A 14,921-nucleotide genomic window follows, 5' to 3' on the forward strand; every position below is an offset into this window, starting at 1 on the left:
GGGTTCGATTGTCACATGGGCTAGTGAGCTGTGCCCTCTACAGCTAAGGTTGTGAACAACAGCTCTCCCTGGAGCTGGGCTGCTGTGAGCAGCCAGAAGTTGGCGTGAGCTGCTGCGGCTACTGTGTGCCACTGTGAGTGGCCGGCAGCAATCATGAACTGCTGTGGGCTGCTGTGTGCTGCCGTGGGCTACCATGAGTGGCTGGTAGTTGGCCGCTGGCAGGGGAGCGCAAGGTTCATAACACCAGCATGGGCCAGGGAGCTGTGTCCTACACAACTAGACTGAGAAACAATGGTTTGCACCGGAGTGGTGGGGGCGGGGGGCGGGGAGGCGGGAGGAGAGGTGGAAGAATGGGGGGGGAATGAGCTTATGGCTTTGTATATCCTTTGTACTAAATCATATTCTCTATTTCATTATTTTCAGCTTTAATTTTTATTCACCATTGCCTTTGTTTTATTTTGGTTCATCTTGATATTTTCATAACTCCTTGAATATTTACATTTCCTATCTCCAGTCATTCTTTTAAAATCAGGCCTCTTAAAATATTTATTGTCCTGAACACATTAGGTTTTTGTTTGGGGCCACACTCAGTAACCTGCTTGTCAGGCGGGGTCTCAGCTCCCGCTCCCCACATAAGAACGCAGGATATGGTGAGGCCCAAAAGGAACACCCACGGAGCCACAGATAGGGGAGTCATACCACTATATTCTCACTGGCGGCTGGGTTGGAGACACAGGAAGCAGGAACCACAGGATCCACAATCCGCCGTTTGCCTCCCTGCCAACCAACCCACCAACTAACCCCCTAGCGTAGCCACGGCAGTTATATCAGTGGCTAATGGCTAGCTGATAACAGCTGATGGCCACCCAGCCACAGTGGAGGGTCATCTGATTACAGCGAATAGCCATCTAATAAGTGAGTCAGCACCTTTCCATGTGAAGCCAAGAGCCTGGAAACTGTTCTCTGGGACTCTGGCCCCACACTGCATTTAAACAGCACTCTTAAATTCTTGAAGGATACTTTTAAATTAGTTATACTATATGTTTCATTCTTTAACAATATAATTTCCAACCTAATACATTCATCGCCCAACCTCTAACACTTGCAGTACCTTGCCATGCCTCTGACACTGAGAGTCTCGATAAATGAGAACTAAAGAAAACGTTCAGGGGAATGATCTCACCTTTCACTGTTCCATACAAGAGATGATTGATGACAATGATCTATACATAAACAGATACAGTATATTCTCCAAAGAGCCTCAAAAATTACAGGAAGTCCTGAAAAATTGTGGGGTCATCAACTGGAAACAAATGTTCCAAATCGAAGGTAACAAGTCAGAGGTAATGGGTAACGGCAGTCGCTCTCAAAGTGGGTCCAGAACCAACAGCATCACCTGGCAACTTGTTAGAAATGTAAATTCTCAGCTTTACTGAATCAGAAACCCTGGGGACTGCGAGGGGACAGCAGTCTGTGGTAGAACAAATGCCCCACAAAAGCAGAGAACTCTGAATCGCTGCCAGTATTGCTTTCTTACCTTTCTTCCCAGGTTGCCAAGAAAGTCTGGGTGAGGGAATAAGAACAGCTGCATTTTCAAAGTCAGCGAGAGTGGAGTATCTGAACTTAATCCTGTATGTAACGGAAGATATTATGAAACTCAATGCCACCAATGAGAGCAAGCCTGGAAGCTGGCGTGAGGCAGACCACCCAGACGACGTACCTAACAGGTACAAAACACATGTGCTACCTGATCCCGTGGCTTTCCTTCAATATTGTTAATTCGTACACATTTTTCTAACTTCCATAAATCAGTTTTGGAGTGAGGAGAGGACAAATGTGTTCACTGGGATGAATAAAGGTTGTCGATTGTCAAAGCCAACAACTTCGCAGAAGTGGGGATTTAATCAAGGAGATGAGTGCTCGAGAGCTCTAGCATGAGGTGGAATCCCGAAATTGCAGGAGCAGGGATCAAAGTTCTGTTCGTCTTAGTTTGTTTCCACAGTGAGGATCTGAACTGGAAGTTTTCCCGGCTGAATGTGTCCCATTCTGGGCTGGTCAATGACTTCTGGGAACTGGGGAAGAACGAGAGGAGCCTGCATTACATCCAGCGCTGCCTCCAGACCCTGCCAGCTTACTGCACGCTGGGCCCGGAGGGGACTCCGATCACCTGGAGCGCCATGGACGCCACTAGTGAAATAGTAATGGGCTACACCCTGGAGAGATAGCGAAACAAGGGCATCATGAGACGGATGATGGTGCATTATGTGACATACCTGCGTCAAGAAAATATTCCGTTTTACCTCTCTGTGCGGGCCGAGAATGAACAATCTCACAGAGTGCTAAAGCGGTCTGGTTTCTCTGTGGCCTCATGTGCATGGCACCAATGGACCTGCTACCCACAGAAATGAGTCCTCTGTGAGCTGTGGAGCTGTTTAGCCATCTTGGGAAGGTTCTCTCAGTATTGAAGCAGAAGTCACAATATAGCTTTCTTTCATTCACAAATGGCTCTTGGGCGTTTATGATATGCCAGGGACTGTTTGTGGGGGCAGAGCCCCAGAAAGTAGTTTACAGGCTCTCGGCCTCACATGGAGGGGTGCTGGCTCGGGTAGTAGATGGCCATCAGCTGGGGTTGATTGGCCATCAGCTGTAGCCATTGAGCCATTGGCCACTAATATAACTGCTGCGGCTACGAAGGAGAGCCGAGAAAAGTGGAGGAGAGTGAAAGAGAGTCGTCGGTGGGTTGCAGACAAAACGGACAGCAGGTCGCACGTCCAGCGAACCCAGCCTCCAGTGAGACCGTAGTGGTATGACTCCCCTACCTATGGCTCCGTGGGTGTTTCTTTTTGGCCTCACCATATCCTGCGTTCTTGTATGGGGAGCAGGAGCAGAGACCCTGCAGGCCTCCCTGCACGACACTGTTCAACGTGCAGATAGGATTTTAAAAGATGCTGCCACAATCCTGAGGGGCTTACAGTCTGGCGGAGGGTGAGGTGGTGGTAATTCAGTCTTTCAAAATGTATGATAAGGGTTGTGGGGAAGGCAGGGGTTACCACCAAACCTGTAAATGGGAAGCCAGAAGCACTTCTTACTTCTGGGAGTCAGAACTCTTTATGAAGCTGGATTGATTGAATATACCATCTGGAAGACAAATGAGGAACTTCGATTGTCAATAGAATATACTTAGTCTGTATGGGTGTTTATTTATGGATTTATGGACCTGCTATTTATGGATTTATGATGCACAAATACACTGAAGACTGGAAGTCAGTCTCATAGTTTGTGACCAGCAAGGTATAAAAAGTGAAATCCCAAACAAATGGCTTCCCTAGGTTGACCTCACCCACTCAGACAGTTTCCCACAACTGCCATGTGGAAAATGAACCTAGAGAAGTGAGCCTGACGGCCTCAGGGCCTCTGTTACGGAGGTGGTGTTTGCTGCAGTGCCTTTTGTGTATCCTTTGCTAATCATTCGTGAAGCTTGGTCCTCGGTAAGGTGTTTCCTGTGAGTCTGGTTGTTTGTTCAGCCCTTTGTGTGTGCCACGGCTGTGTCAGGGGTAAGATCTGGTATCAGGACGGTTCCTAAAAGAAGTAACAACTAAGGTGAGGATGTAAGAGTCTGGAAGAATGTACCAGACTAAAAAAAAAATGTGGTGGGAACTTCCAGATGAAAGAGAGAACACATGGCAGGAACTTATTATAAGCAGTTTATCATCGAAAACTTATATTACCAATTCAGAATCCCTGAGCTGAAAAAGGAAGGAAGGAAGGAAGGAAGGAAGGAAAGAAGGAAAGAAGGAAAGAAGGAAAGAAGGAAAGAAGGAAAGAAGGAAAGAAGGAAAGAAGGAAAGAAGGAAAGAAAGAAAGAACATCAGGAAGAGTACAGACATACCAATGGCCTCTTTTGGCCCTTCCCTGCAATCCTGCCTCTGGAACTTAGGCTGTTGTGGATACTGCAGCTATTGCATAAAACAAAAGTATCTTAATAAAATTGGCTTTGGGTGATTAACCAATCCTTGCCCCTATCTCTTCGTAAAAAAGTAAACCTCCACTGAATTTAATGTTTATATTTGAAATGATTTTAAAGGATGCAATTCCAGCAATTAAAGAATTATGTAAGTTAATGAGCTTTTAAAAAACTCCAGTGCATCATAGAAGACTGTGATGGGTTGTCACTCACACCTTAGTAAAAATTGGTCCAATCAGATTGTTAAACTCCTAAGATCTGGCTGATGTTATATTGATCAAATGAAAGCATGGTCTGAGAAAGAAAGGAAAGATATCATTTTGAATTTTGAAGGATAGAGAAGTAGATAAAAAATAAAATCTGGAGCTTTGGTTTAAATGCAAATAGTTACATCCTTGCATTCAAAATGCAGGAGCAAATATAGAAGTGAAAAAAGAGAAAGCAAATAAAATTTGCCTATTTAAAAATGGTGCCTCAGGCAGGTACTCTATTCAGAAGAGGATATGCATCCAGGGTTTGGGGCTCAGGCTACCTTAGCACAAATCACCTGGCAGTTTCCTTTACCTGACTCTAGATGGCTCCATTAAGACAGTGATTCTCAAACTTGATCATGTACCTGGATTAAAGAAACAACAAGAAAACCATGGAAAATAGGAAGGAGATCTTTTAAATGTGACAAAAATAAGTACCCAAATATAATAACCACAATAAAAGTGAATGGATTCATTTACCTCTTAAAATACTGGTCTCTCGTATATTGAGTTAAAAATAAAACCCAAGAAGCATGTATTAGTTTGCTAGGGCTGCCATAACAAAATACCATAGACTGGGTGGTTTAAACAATAGAAATGTATTTCTCACAGTTCTGGAGGCTGTGAAGTCCAAGACGGAGATGCCAGCAGGGTAGGTGTCTTTGTTGGCTTGTAGGTGGCTGCCATCTCGCTATGTCCTCACATGGTGGACAGAGAGAGAGCTCTGAACTCTCTTCCATTGCATAGAAGGACACCAATGACATCATGGAGGCCCCATCCTCGTGACCTCATCTCGCCCTAATCACCTCCCACAGGCCCCACCTCCAAATACCACCACCTTGGGCATTAGAGCTTCACCATGAAGACTGGGGAGGGACACAGCATCAAGTCCACAATAAGGCTCATCTGAAACAAACAACATGGAAGGATTAAAAAGATACCCTAGACAATGTGAAACCGCACGCAAGGTAACAACAACAATATCTGACAAAACAGAATTTAGGTGAACACCTGATAAATACAGAGGCCTCCCACAAGGGAGTGTGACCACACGTGAACTTCCTTTCTTTAACATGCATTCTGCTTTAATCCAAGCTAGTTTTGTTTAGCCCCATAGAACCATGACTCACTTGCATTCTTTCTCCAGGTCCTCCTACCTGTGCCTATCATGTGTGTCCATTCCTTTTAACCATTAAGCTCTGAGGACATTAGGATCTCATCAGCGTCAAATTCACTTAAGAGTAAAGCTTCAGGTCTGTCAGCCATGACCAAGATGGAATCACCAAATGTCAGAGTAAAGTTTTAATCAAACAAAGATAACACTTTGGCCTCAGTTATGTTGCAGCCCCAGACTCATGACAGCAGAACGGCCCCAGAGACTGCATCTCCTGGAAACCGGACTGAACAATGCCATGACTGACACCAGGACTTGGGGCCATGATCAGTTAGCCTTAGGCCCCGACCAATCCATTCAGCCCATGACCCCAACTCCCATATTAACCATGATTAATGGTTCCATGATTCCCTTCTATAACCCAGCTGTTAGAGGCCATTGGGGAGCCGGGTCTGAGCACGAGCTCACCTGTGTCTCCAGACTTGGCACCAACTCCTTAAATAAACCTTTACTTTCTTTGCTGCAAACTCCTGCTCGTGTGTGTCTTTTTTTGGCCTGGATGCACGCAGGCAAGCGGACCTTTGAGTCCATGGTAACGAGAGGTCATGAAGCTTCCTAACACAAAGCACCCACAAAATATATAGACACACAAAGAGAAATTAGTAAATCCACAATCATAGTGGGAGAATTCAGGATACTTTCAGGGTACAAAGCAACAGATCAGGTAGATTTAAAAAAAAAAAATTGTTCCAATCCAAAAAAAAAAAAAAATTGGATTTACACAATATCATTATAACTTGATATTTTGATGATTTTTGGTTATCTACTTATTTTGTATTTGAGAACGCCTGCTGCTCTGTATGTTTGTCTATCACAGTTGACCTACAGGGACTATGGGGGGTGGGAGTGGTGTGCTACCACAAGTGGGCACTTGTTCCTAAGTCTAGAGGCTCCCGGTCCCTTCTTGTGGTCATCGGCTATCTATTGGGCTGGCTCTGCATCTCTAGCCCCAGTGGTGACACTCGCCACTTTAACCTGTGGATGTCACAGCTGTCATGTGGCTTAGGACAACCGGGGACATGAGGATGGAAGAAAGAGGGCTGACTAGGTGGACCACAATAAAAGTATATCCTAGGCCACCGCCCACCCATTTCTTACTTCTGTCATCCCCAAACTTGAAGGATTTCTTCGGTTCCTATCTCCATAGCAGTCTGTGCCCTCAAGTGTTTCCTCCAGGTTTATCTTTCTGCTCAAAATTGTTGGCCCAATGATAGTGTTTTTGCTGTACTGCTGCAAATATTTTTTGTTCTTGTTCCTTTTCATTTTTTCCATTACTTCATATCATTATTGTTGTGAAGCAGAGAGACATGTATAGGTCACTACCTTGGTCCCGCCCCTCACGTGTATCACTTGCCTCGGATTTGCCTCAGACAGTTGCCCTTGCAATCAGACGACCCTGGGCCAATCCTGCTTTAGCATGGACACTAAGTCCCCTGAACTATTACCCAAGTCTCAGGCTTTCCATATGCATCTCCCCTTGACACAGAAAACAGTCTTTTTTTTTTTTTTTTTACCTGACTGAAGGCCTCAGTTCAGGAGTTATGGGCAGCACTAAAGCTGACCCCAATGGCCTGTCTCTAAAGGTGAACTTGCTGTGCCTTTTTAGGGTACAGGGAAGAAACAGTAGGTCAAACGGAGCCATTGCTTCTTTCCTTACCCCGAAGGAGTTCCTGTTACCACAGGGAAAATTTAGGGACAGTCAAATGGAAGTTCTTGGCAGCCAAGCCTTGCCTTGTCACCTAGCCTGTGCGCCCAGGAGTGAGATGTTTAAAACTTTAACAATGATGCCAAGGGGTGATAATAAAAATGTTTAAAAACCAGTAAGGTCACCACCATTCCGAGCAGTTGGTCTGCCCAGGGGAGATCATGGCACCTCTCTAGCAGCCTTTCGTCTGCCCACCAGCCCCCACCCCAACACACACACACACACACACACACACACACACACACACACACACTGCTATTCTCTTTGGCCCCTGAGCTCACCTAAACTTAGCCCAAATTTTTATCTCCCTGTGCCCCAAACTCGTGTTGTAGGGCTTTTGTGAATCCCTTTCTGAGCATGCTCACTGACCTCCTAAAAATTATTCATGAGAAAGGGTAACATTTTTATTTTAGGCCAGATTAGCCAATCTTATTATGTATGAACACTGAACTATTCAGTTGCTGTGAAAATATATTGAAAAGGAGTTACGCTTGTATGTTGTGGTTATGTGCCGTTGAGTGGGCTCCAGCTCCTGAGGTTCCAATGAATGAGTGATGTCCATTCAGTGACTGTACAGTGTGACTATGCATCATGCTCGTATAGTCACAGGTCATCTTTGCAAAGGTAGTGTCTAGAGAATGTGGTGAAAATGAATTGACTTCCCGTGTATACTCTTTTTTTCTTTTGAAAAGTGGGCTGTGCCTGTTCAAACAATAATGTGTTTTGTATAAGGAGATATTGCCTCAACTAAGAAATCATATGAATTCACTTATCTATCATATTCCCTTATTAACTCTTTATTCAGTCAATAGTATTTTTCTTAGTGCTCATAGCGGAACTCAAATTTCTCTACTCTTATACAAAATAAAGTACCAGCTATTCTCCCTCTGCTTCCCTCTTGCACCCCAATAAGACTATATCTTCCCAAAAGATTCATCCCCCCACTTTCTCCCTCCTCACATCCAGAAGAGTGAGTGTGATGAGTGAGACAAAATACCTCTACTCCTCTAACCTGGTCCCTCTGAGCCCAAACACTGGATATTTCAGTTCCAATATCATAGAATTTCCCTTGCAGTGAGTCACTTCTATTTAAAGAATCCTTCTTTAAATCTTTAATTATACATTCTCAAAGAGTCTATCACTGTCCATTTAGATTTAACTAGGTACATAATTTGCCAGATCTTTTTCCTCTCATTTTTATCTGCTCCTATCTTAGGCCTTCGGCTCCCATTCACTTGATGTTTGGTTAGAATTCTCCAGTATTTTCTACATGTGAGTAGGTTACCAATACGATTTCTGAAGTCTTCCAAACCCACAAATATCTTTCATTGACCCTCAGGGACCCCACGTTTTAGGCTGACCAAATTTTATTTTCTCCATTTTACACATGAGGACACGGAGAATCAAAGAAAGAAGGTATCCTGTTCAAGGTCATGCAGCTAGTCAGAAGCAGATTAGCAATGGGGGTTTCAAATGTGGATTAACAATTAAAAGCACAGGATAAAACAGGACTTAACCCAACTCCAAGGTGATAAAATGAGGACTGCGAAGAGCAGGCAGAGCATATGCGCTCTCATCAGGAGAACTGCACTGATCCAGGAGTGACTTCCAGGCCCAGGCCTAACACGGAGCACGCTTGGTCGCACCATCTCAATACGGAGAAGCTAGTGCATGTCTGTCTGCACACTCAACTTTATACCTTGCTGATCACACTAGCTCTTCAGGGATCTGTAAATAGCTCACTCGTTATAAATCATATAACAGATAATCTCTCTGTGCAGGTTTGCAGGATGTTATCCTTGTATTACACAGAAACTGGCAGTTGGGCAAGACTCCTCATTTATCTTTAGTTCAAGAAACGGGTTCAGGAAGAAATTCAGTCCAGGGTCAACTCCTAGGTGCCTGTGGCTCCTGTGTCTAGGAGCGGACTCGGATCATGTGAGGACAGGGTGTTCAATTATCCTGTTCACTCCTTTCTTTGGAGGCAAATCCAAGTAAGGAGATTAGGTCTTCTGGCTTCTAGTCCAGGAGTGAGATTTTAAAAAACTTTAACAATGATGCCAAGGGGTGATAATAAAAATGTTTAAAAACCAGTAAGGTCACCAACCATTCAGAGCAGTTGGCCTGCCCAGGGGAGATCGTGGCACCTCTCTAGCAGCCTTTAGTCTGTCCACCAGCTCCCACCCCAACACACACACACACACACACACACACACACACACACACACTGCTTTCCTCTTTGGCCCCTAAGCTCACCTAAACTTAGCCCAAACTTTTATCTCCCTGTGCCCCAAACTCATATGTTGTAGGGCTTTTTTGAATCCCTTTCTGAGCATGCTCACTGACCTCCTTAAAATTATTCATGAGAAGTATATCTAAGGGTAACACTTTTAGTTTAGGCCAGATCAGACAATCTTGTTATATATGAACACTGAACTGCTTAGTTGCTGCGAAAACATAGATAGAAAATATCTGTACAAAATATATTCTACAACACAACAAATGCCATTAGTGAGAAGATGCTGAGAGAGACAAACATCAGAGTCTCTCTGAACTATAACTCAGTCTTACTGGATGTCTTTGCATATCAGAACTTTACCTTTGCTACCTGCTGTGGTGGGGACTGAAAATGTGTTATTCCTCACAAAAGGCAGAGAAAGACTGCAGATAACTGGGGTAGAGGGAAGGGCGGGCCCTGAGGATTGCAAGAATGTAGGAACCAGAAGAAGCGTGAACCATCTTCCCCTTACTCCCACCCTAGGCCCAAGAGATTTCAGGAGGCTCTAGGCAAGGCTTTCTCCCTCCCTCCCCAACCCTCTGGGGCACTTCCTGGGCACACTGGATTTGCCACCACAATGCCTTTTACAAAAACCCCAAGAACCCAGAGTGATGGAAAGACAGATTTGCCCAGAGGAAAGTAAATTGGAAATAAAGGGTTGAGCCAACATGAGCTATAGCAACCTTGGACAAAAGTGTACACCTTCAGCGAGCACATGATGAAACATCTCCTACATCCATGTCTCCATTCCATGCCACAAACGTGGCCCCCTAAAGGGGTAGGAAACTCTTGGGTGCCAGAGAATCAAAATAGTCATGAGGATGTAGACAGTATAGGAAATATAGTCAATAATATTGTAATAACTATGTATGGTGCTACCGTGTTTCCCCGAAAATAAGACCTAGCCAGACAATCAGCTCTAATGCGTCTTTTGGAGCAAAAATTAATATAACACCCAGTCTTATATTATAGTAAAATAAGACCATCTTGTATTAATTTTTGCTCCAAAAGACACATTAGAACTGATTGTCCGCCTAGGTCTTATTTTCCGGGAAACAGGGTAAGTGGGGGTTCATTAGACTTATGGGGGGGTCATTTTGTAAGTTATAGAAATGTCTAACCAGTATGCTATACACCTGAAACTAATATAATATTGAATGTCAACTATAAATGAAAAAAATATTTTTAAAAAGAGTGGGCAAAGCAACACTGTGCTGCCATTCGGCATCATGAATGTCAATCTTACCCCGGTACATCAAGGTTATCTTCTGGCCCCATCTGCAGGCCACTTCCAGAACTCTATCCGCTGTGAAAAAGCTGGCAGATACTGCTGGCCCCAGGGCGGGGCGCTGTTCTTAGGGGGTCTGTTCGCAAGTGCCATGGCGGTTCTGGAAGGGGACTACCCGCGGTGATCTCTCTCCCAGGAGCTGCGAATAAGGGAGCCTCAGGCGCTGAGGGAGGTCACAGAAGGACAGATGAGTGCGGCGGAAAGCGAGATTGGAAGGGAGCAAGGCTGGGAAGTGCTGGGGTGGGCGGTCGTGGAGCCTGATTTGAACAACAGAGAAGCTATGATTAGGGGCTAAGGTCACTCTGCCTGGCTGCTTGGGTTTAATCCTGGCTCTGCTAATGGTTTTGTGTCTTGAGGCCAATTGTTTATCTGTATGGCCAGTTTCCTTTGAAATAGGGCTAACTGTAGCTGCCTCCTATGGTTGTGATGAGGATAAAATGAGTTCATATTTGTAAAGTACTTAGAGTAGTTTTTGTCCAATGAAATTAACAATTGGCATTAAATATGGCCACCAGCACCACTGGCATCACCTCTTGAGAAACGCAAGTTATTGGGCAACCGTCCAACTGCACCGAGTCAGCAGAGGGAGCTCAGGACTGGTTCCACAAGCTTGCCAGAGGATGCTGATGCATCATGAACTTTGCAAAGCATTGGCCTGAGTTTCTCAGGCAGGTCTATTCCTGCCTCTCCTTGTTAAAAGGTGCAGATTACTGAGCCTCACCGCAGACCTACTGAACTTAAATATATCTGGATTAATTCCCAGAATCCATGTTTAAAAACTAACAAACAAACTACCCAAGAATCAGGCAGGCAGCCGTCCCGGTTGCCATGGGCTCTCCCGCTTTCTTGGGTGGTTCCCTCCTTGCTCCTTCCCGGTAGGCGGCGGCGCGGTCCCTCCCGGAGGCGCGGCGTAGGACGAGCGGCGGCCGCGGAGCGTGGAGCCCAGCGCGGGCCGGGAGATGGTCCCGCCGCAAGTGTTAGACGTGGGGCCGCGTCACACTAACTTTCGTACCTGGGCGAGGGCGCCTACCGCGTAGCGCGGTGAGTGTCCGCAGCCGACCGCCCACCCCCGCTTTCCGGGCAGCCGCACCCCAACCCTGGGATTCGCTGCGGTCCGCGCGCCTGGGACTTCGGGCGGGGCCCCCGGGCCGGTGGAGGTTTGGGTGTAGCTTGCGACCCTAGGGGGATGGGCCCTCGCTCTCGGCGGGGCGGGGCGCGGGTGGCGGACCCCAGGAGCGGGGGTGCGCCGCACCCCGCGCAGCACCGATGTTGGAGCTGTGACCCCCAGAAAGGGAGCAGAAGAGCGTCCGGCTCTGCCCCCTAATGCCAGCAAGGTGGTCTTCTTTTTGACATCCGGTTGTAAAGCCCGGAATTGCTTCAGATGCTTGTGGGTGGGTGGTGGTAGCGGCCGCGATCGTGAAAGCGGTTCGCCGCGTCTTGTGTGTAGAACACCGAAATGAATCTGTTTTCCTCCTCTCGCCTATGTTTTCCGCGAACGGCTTGCATTACATATCTTTGGTGATGCCCATGGTGCTGTCCTGCGCAGGCTTTCTAAAAAGTATTAGCGGCATCAGTGCTAGTTGTGTGATGTTTCAATCTTGAAGTTTTTTAATGGATTTTAATACCGTGCTGTTTGCGTTTAAGGAAGGATAAGACAGCATCACTCTCTTGATTTATTGAAGAGTCGTTTGGAGTTGGGCCTAATTTGACTCCTTTTTTTTTTTCTGTACCCCAAGGGAGCTCTGTTAGCAGCATAAATGCATCCAGACGTTATAGCACAGTTACTGTGGCCTTTTCTTGTTAATGTTTTAGTGGTTCATATACGACGATATGCAGACTTAATGGAGGTCTTGCAGAGTCACATGCAGAGACCCTCATCTTAATCCATATCTCAGAAACGCGGAATGAGGGTGACGGTATTATTTGTGTTAGAACCAACGAGCTGCAGTGTTTTATGCTGATGAAGACCTGGAAGTGTAGACTCCCTTACACCGAAATCTTCTTGTGACTGTGTCTTTTATGTTAAATGAAGGACATCCCATTGAATGAAGGAAGTATTTATTGTGACACCATTCCCTCCCTCCAGGTGGCTGTTTAAATAAAATAACATCCAATTGTGGCAGGTACTGTGCTAGGTACATTATCTCATTTTATGTGAACAGCCACCCGGAGGGGGGGGGGGGAAGGTGGTGATATCCCTCTTTCAGGTGCGAAAAAGTATTTCAGGTGAAGCCGATTCCGAAGGTCATGGAACTAAAGAGTGACACTTGAGTCTGTAGACTGAGATCCTAATTCAAATGCTGCAGCTCTTTCCATTACGCCATTATCCTTACTGTTACTACTAATAATGTTAGAATTTTATCATATTTTACTATTAGGAGCAAATGTATTTCAGAAACATTCAAATTTGAATGATGATTATTTTAGAAATGTCACAGAAGGCATACTTTACCAAGTATGTTAGCTAGATTGAAAAACTAAAATTCTTAAAAAAAAAAAAAAAAAAAAGACTTCACTTGAATCTTGAGTATTCTCATTCTCTTCAGGAGCAAAATGCTGCACAGTAGACAACTGTGAAAATTAACGTGAACTCAGAGGCTTAGGAGCCAATAGAGAAATTGAAGTAGGTCAGACCTAAAGGAAAGAAAAGCTCTAGAAAGTAACTGTCTACAAGGTCACTTCTCTGTCATACACCTGATTGCCGTTGCACCTGGTGTTAAGTATGCCAATCAACATGTGTCACTGTAACAGGCTCTGAATTGCCCATCATGGCCTTCTGTTTATAATAAATGTCACATTTATAATAAAATCCAGATTCTTTACTAAGTCCTACAAGGTACTTAGTGCCCATAGCACGTACAACCCCTCCTTAAGGTTATGTTCCATTGCAGGGCAAATTCTGTCCCCGGAGATGTCAGACAATTTGCACAGCGCCTTTTTCTCTCTACCACCTCTTACTTCTCATAAATTTTTAACATCTCCAGATCCTACAAAGGAAAACGAATCAGCAAGGTCTCTAATGCAATGCAATAATTGGTTCTCCACCTATGGATATATGTTGGACCCAGTCACCTGTAACCACTTTAGGGTGATTTAAGGAACAACCATGATTTGATAAAACTATAAAAAAATTTTCCTCTTTTTTCATATTATATTCACAACAATACTTTATTTATTTATTTATTTATTTATTTTTATGTGTCAAACTCTACTGGAATACAGAAAATAGACAATGGGAATCACAGTTGGTGCTGGCAGCTGTAGGTCCTGTGCCCTCATCCTTCTCAGCCTCAAGGCCTGGGGGATTCCTGCTCCCCACAGTGCTCTCCCACTTGTCTGGACCCGGAGAACCCTCCACTTTGGAAAACTGCACGGGGTGGGAACTTCCAATTTGCATTCTTCTGCCAGCTTCGTGATTAGCAGCAAATGCTCACAAGTTCCCAAAGATGCTAAAATGATGACAATTCACCAACACAAGAAGTCTCTACTGTCCAGTCAGGTAAGTTGCAATCTCTTACTCTGGAACAATCTAATGCTGAAAAACAGCCCTGAAACAGCAAATCTCCTGAATAGTAATCTCTTGAAACAGCAATCAATCCAATCCAATCCACCTGAGGTCTGTCTTATATCTCTCTTTAGATGCACCCCAGAGCCAAGTTTTGTGTTCCATCCTCCCTTCTCAAGGACTAGACTGCTCCTGGAGGGTCTGGCAGTCAATGATACGAATGCTGCCCATCTGGCTGAAGGGCTAGTTCATCTGGTTAAGCAACAAGGCCTGGTGATGTGCCTGTCACGTCATCCTGAATACAACGTAGCTACTTCTTCACTTCATCTGCTGATTTGGATGAAACAGACAGAAAACAACATGATCTCATATCTCCCCTATTCAGGAGGACAGGAGATCAAAGAGGGGATTTACTCACCCCCTAATCAAAGCACAGACTTCTTTTAACCCTAAGCTAACCATTACCTCACATGCAGGAACAGACAAAAGCTAATAGACAAAAGTTAACACCACCGAGTGTAGGCAAATTTTCCTCAATATCTTTCCTACAGGACACCAGGCTGGACCTGGTGGGCAGCAAGGGCTGGCTGTGGCCCGGGTTAGCTGGTGAGGTCAATGGCCACACAACTATACTTTTAAAGTTTACTGTCTCCAAACACCACAGGACACCTGGAATTAGAGCAGTGATTGTAGATCTCAGTGTATATTTCACCTTAGGCCAAGTTACAAGACGCTTCCACGATTTTCCAACGACAC

The 14,921-nt window shown here is 45.1% G+C and overlaps 1 protein-coding gene and 1 long non-coding RNA gene across 2 annotated transcripts in view; one reads left to right on the top strand and one right to left on the bottom strand.

Annotated features, from left to right (window-relative positions):
• The window catches only part of LOC109459546 (glycine N-acyltransferase-like protein 1), a 41,145-nt gene extending 38,639 nt beyond the window's left edge, over window positions 1–2,506 (top strand). The window contains 3 exon segments of the mRNA XM_074336429.1: window positions 1,203–1,329; window positions 1,550–1,727; window positions 2,003–2,506. Of these exon segments, the coding sequence (XP_074192530.1) occupies window positions 1,203–1,329; window positions 1,550–1,727; window positions 2,003–2,408 (711 nt within the window). The 3' untranslated portion in view covers window positions 2,409–2,506.
• A 3,424-nt stretch (window positions 2,507–5,930) lies between these two features.
• The window catches only part of LOC141572272 (uncharacterized), a 44,880-nt gene continuing 35,889 nt past the window's right edge, over window positions 5,931–14,921 (bottom strand). Inside the window, exon 3 of the long non-coding RNA XR_012497596.1 lies at window positions 5,931–10,823. This is a non-coding gene — a long non-coding RNA (uncharacterized LOC141572272). The remainder of the gene's footprint in view (window positions 10,824–14,921) is intronic.

The sequence above is a fragment of the Rhinolophus sinicus genome, linkage group LG06, assembly GCF_036562045.2.
Source record: "Rhinolophus sinicus isolate RSC01 linkage group LG06, ASM3656204v1, whole genome shotgun sequence".
NCBI classification, from domain to species: Eukaryota; Metazoa; Chordata; class Mammalia; order Chiroptera; family Rhinolophidae; genus Rhinolophus; species Rhinolophus sinicus.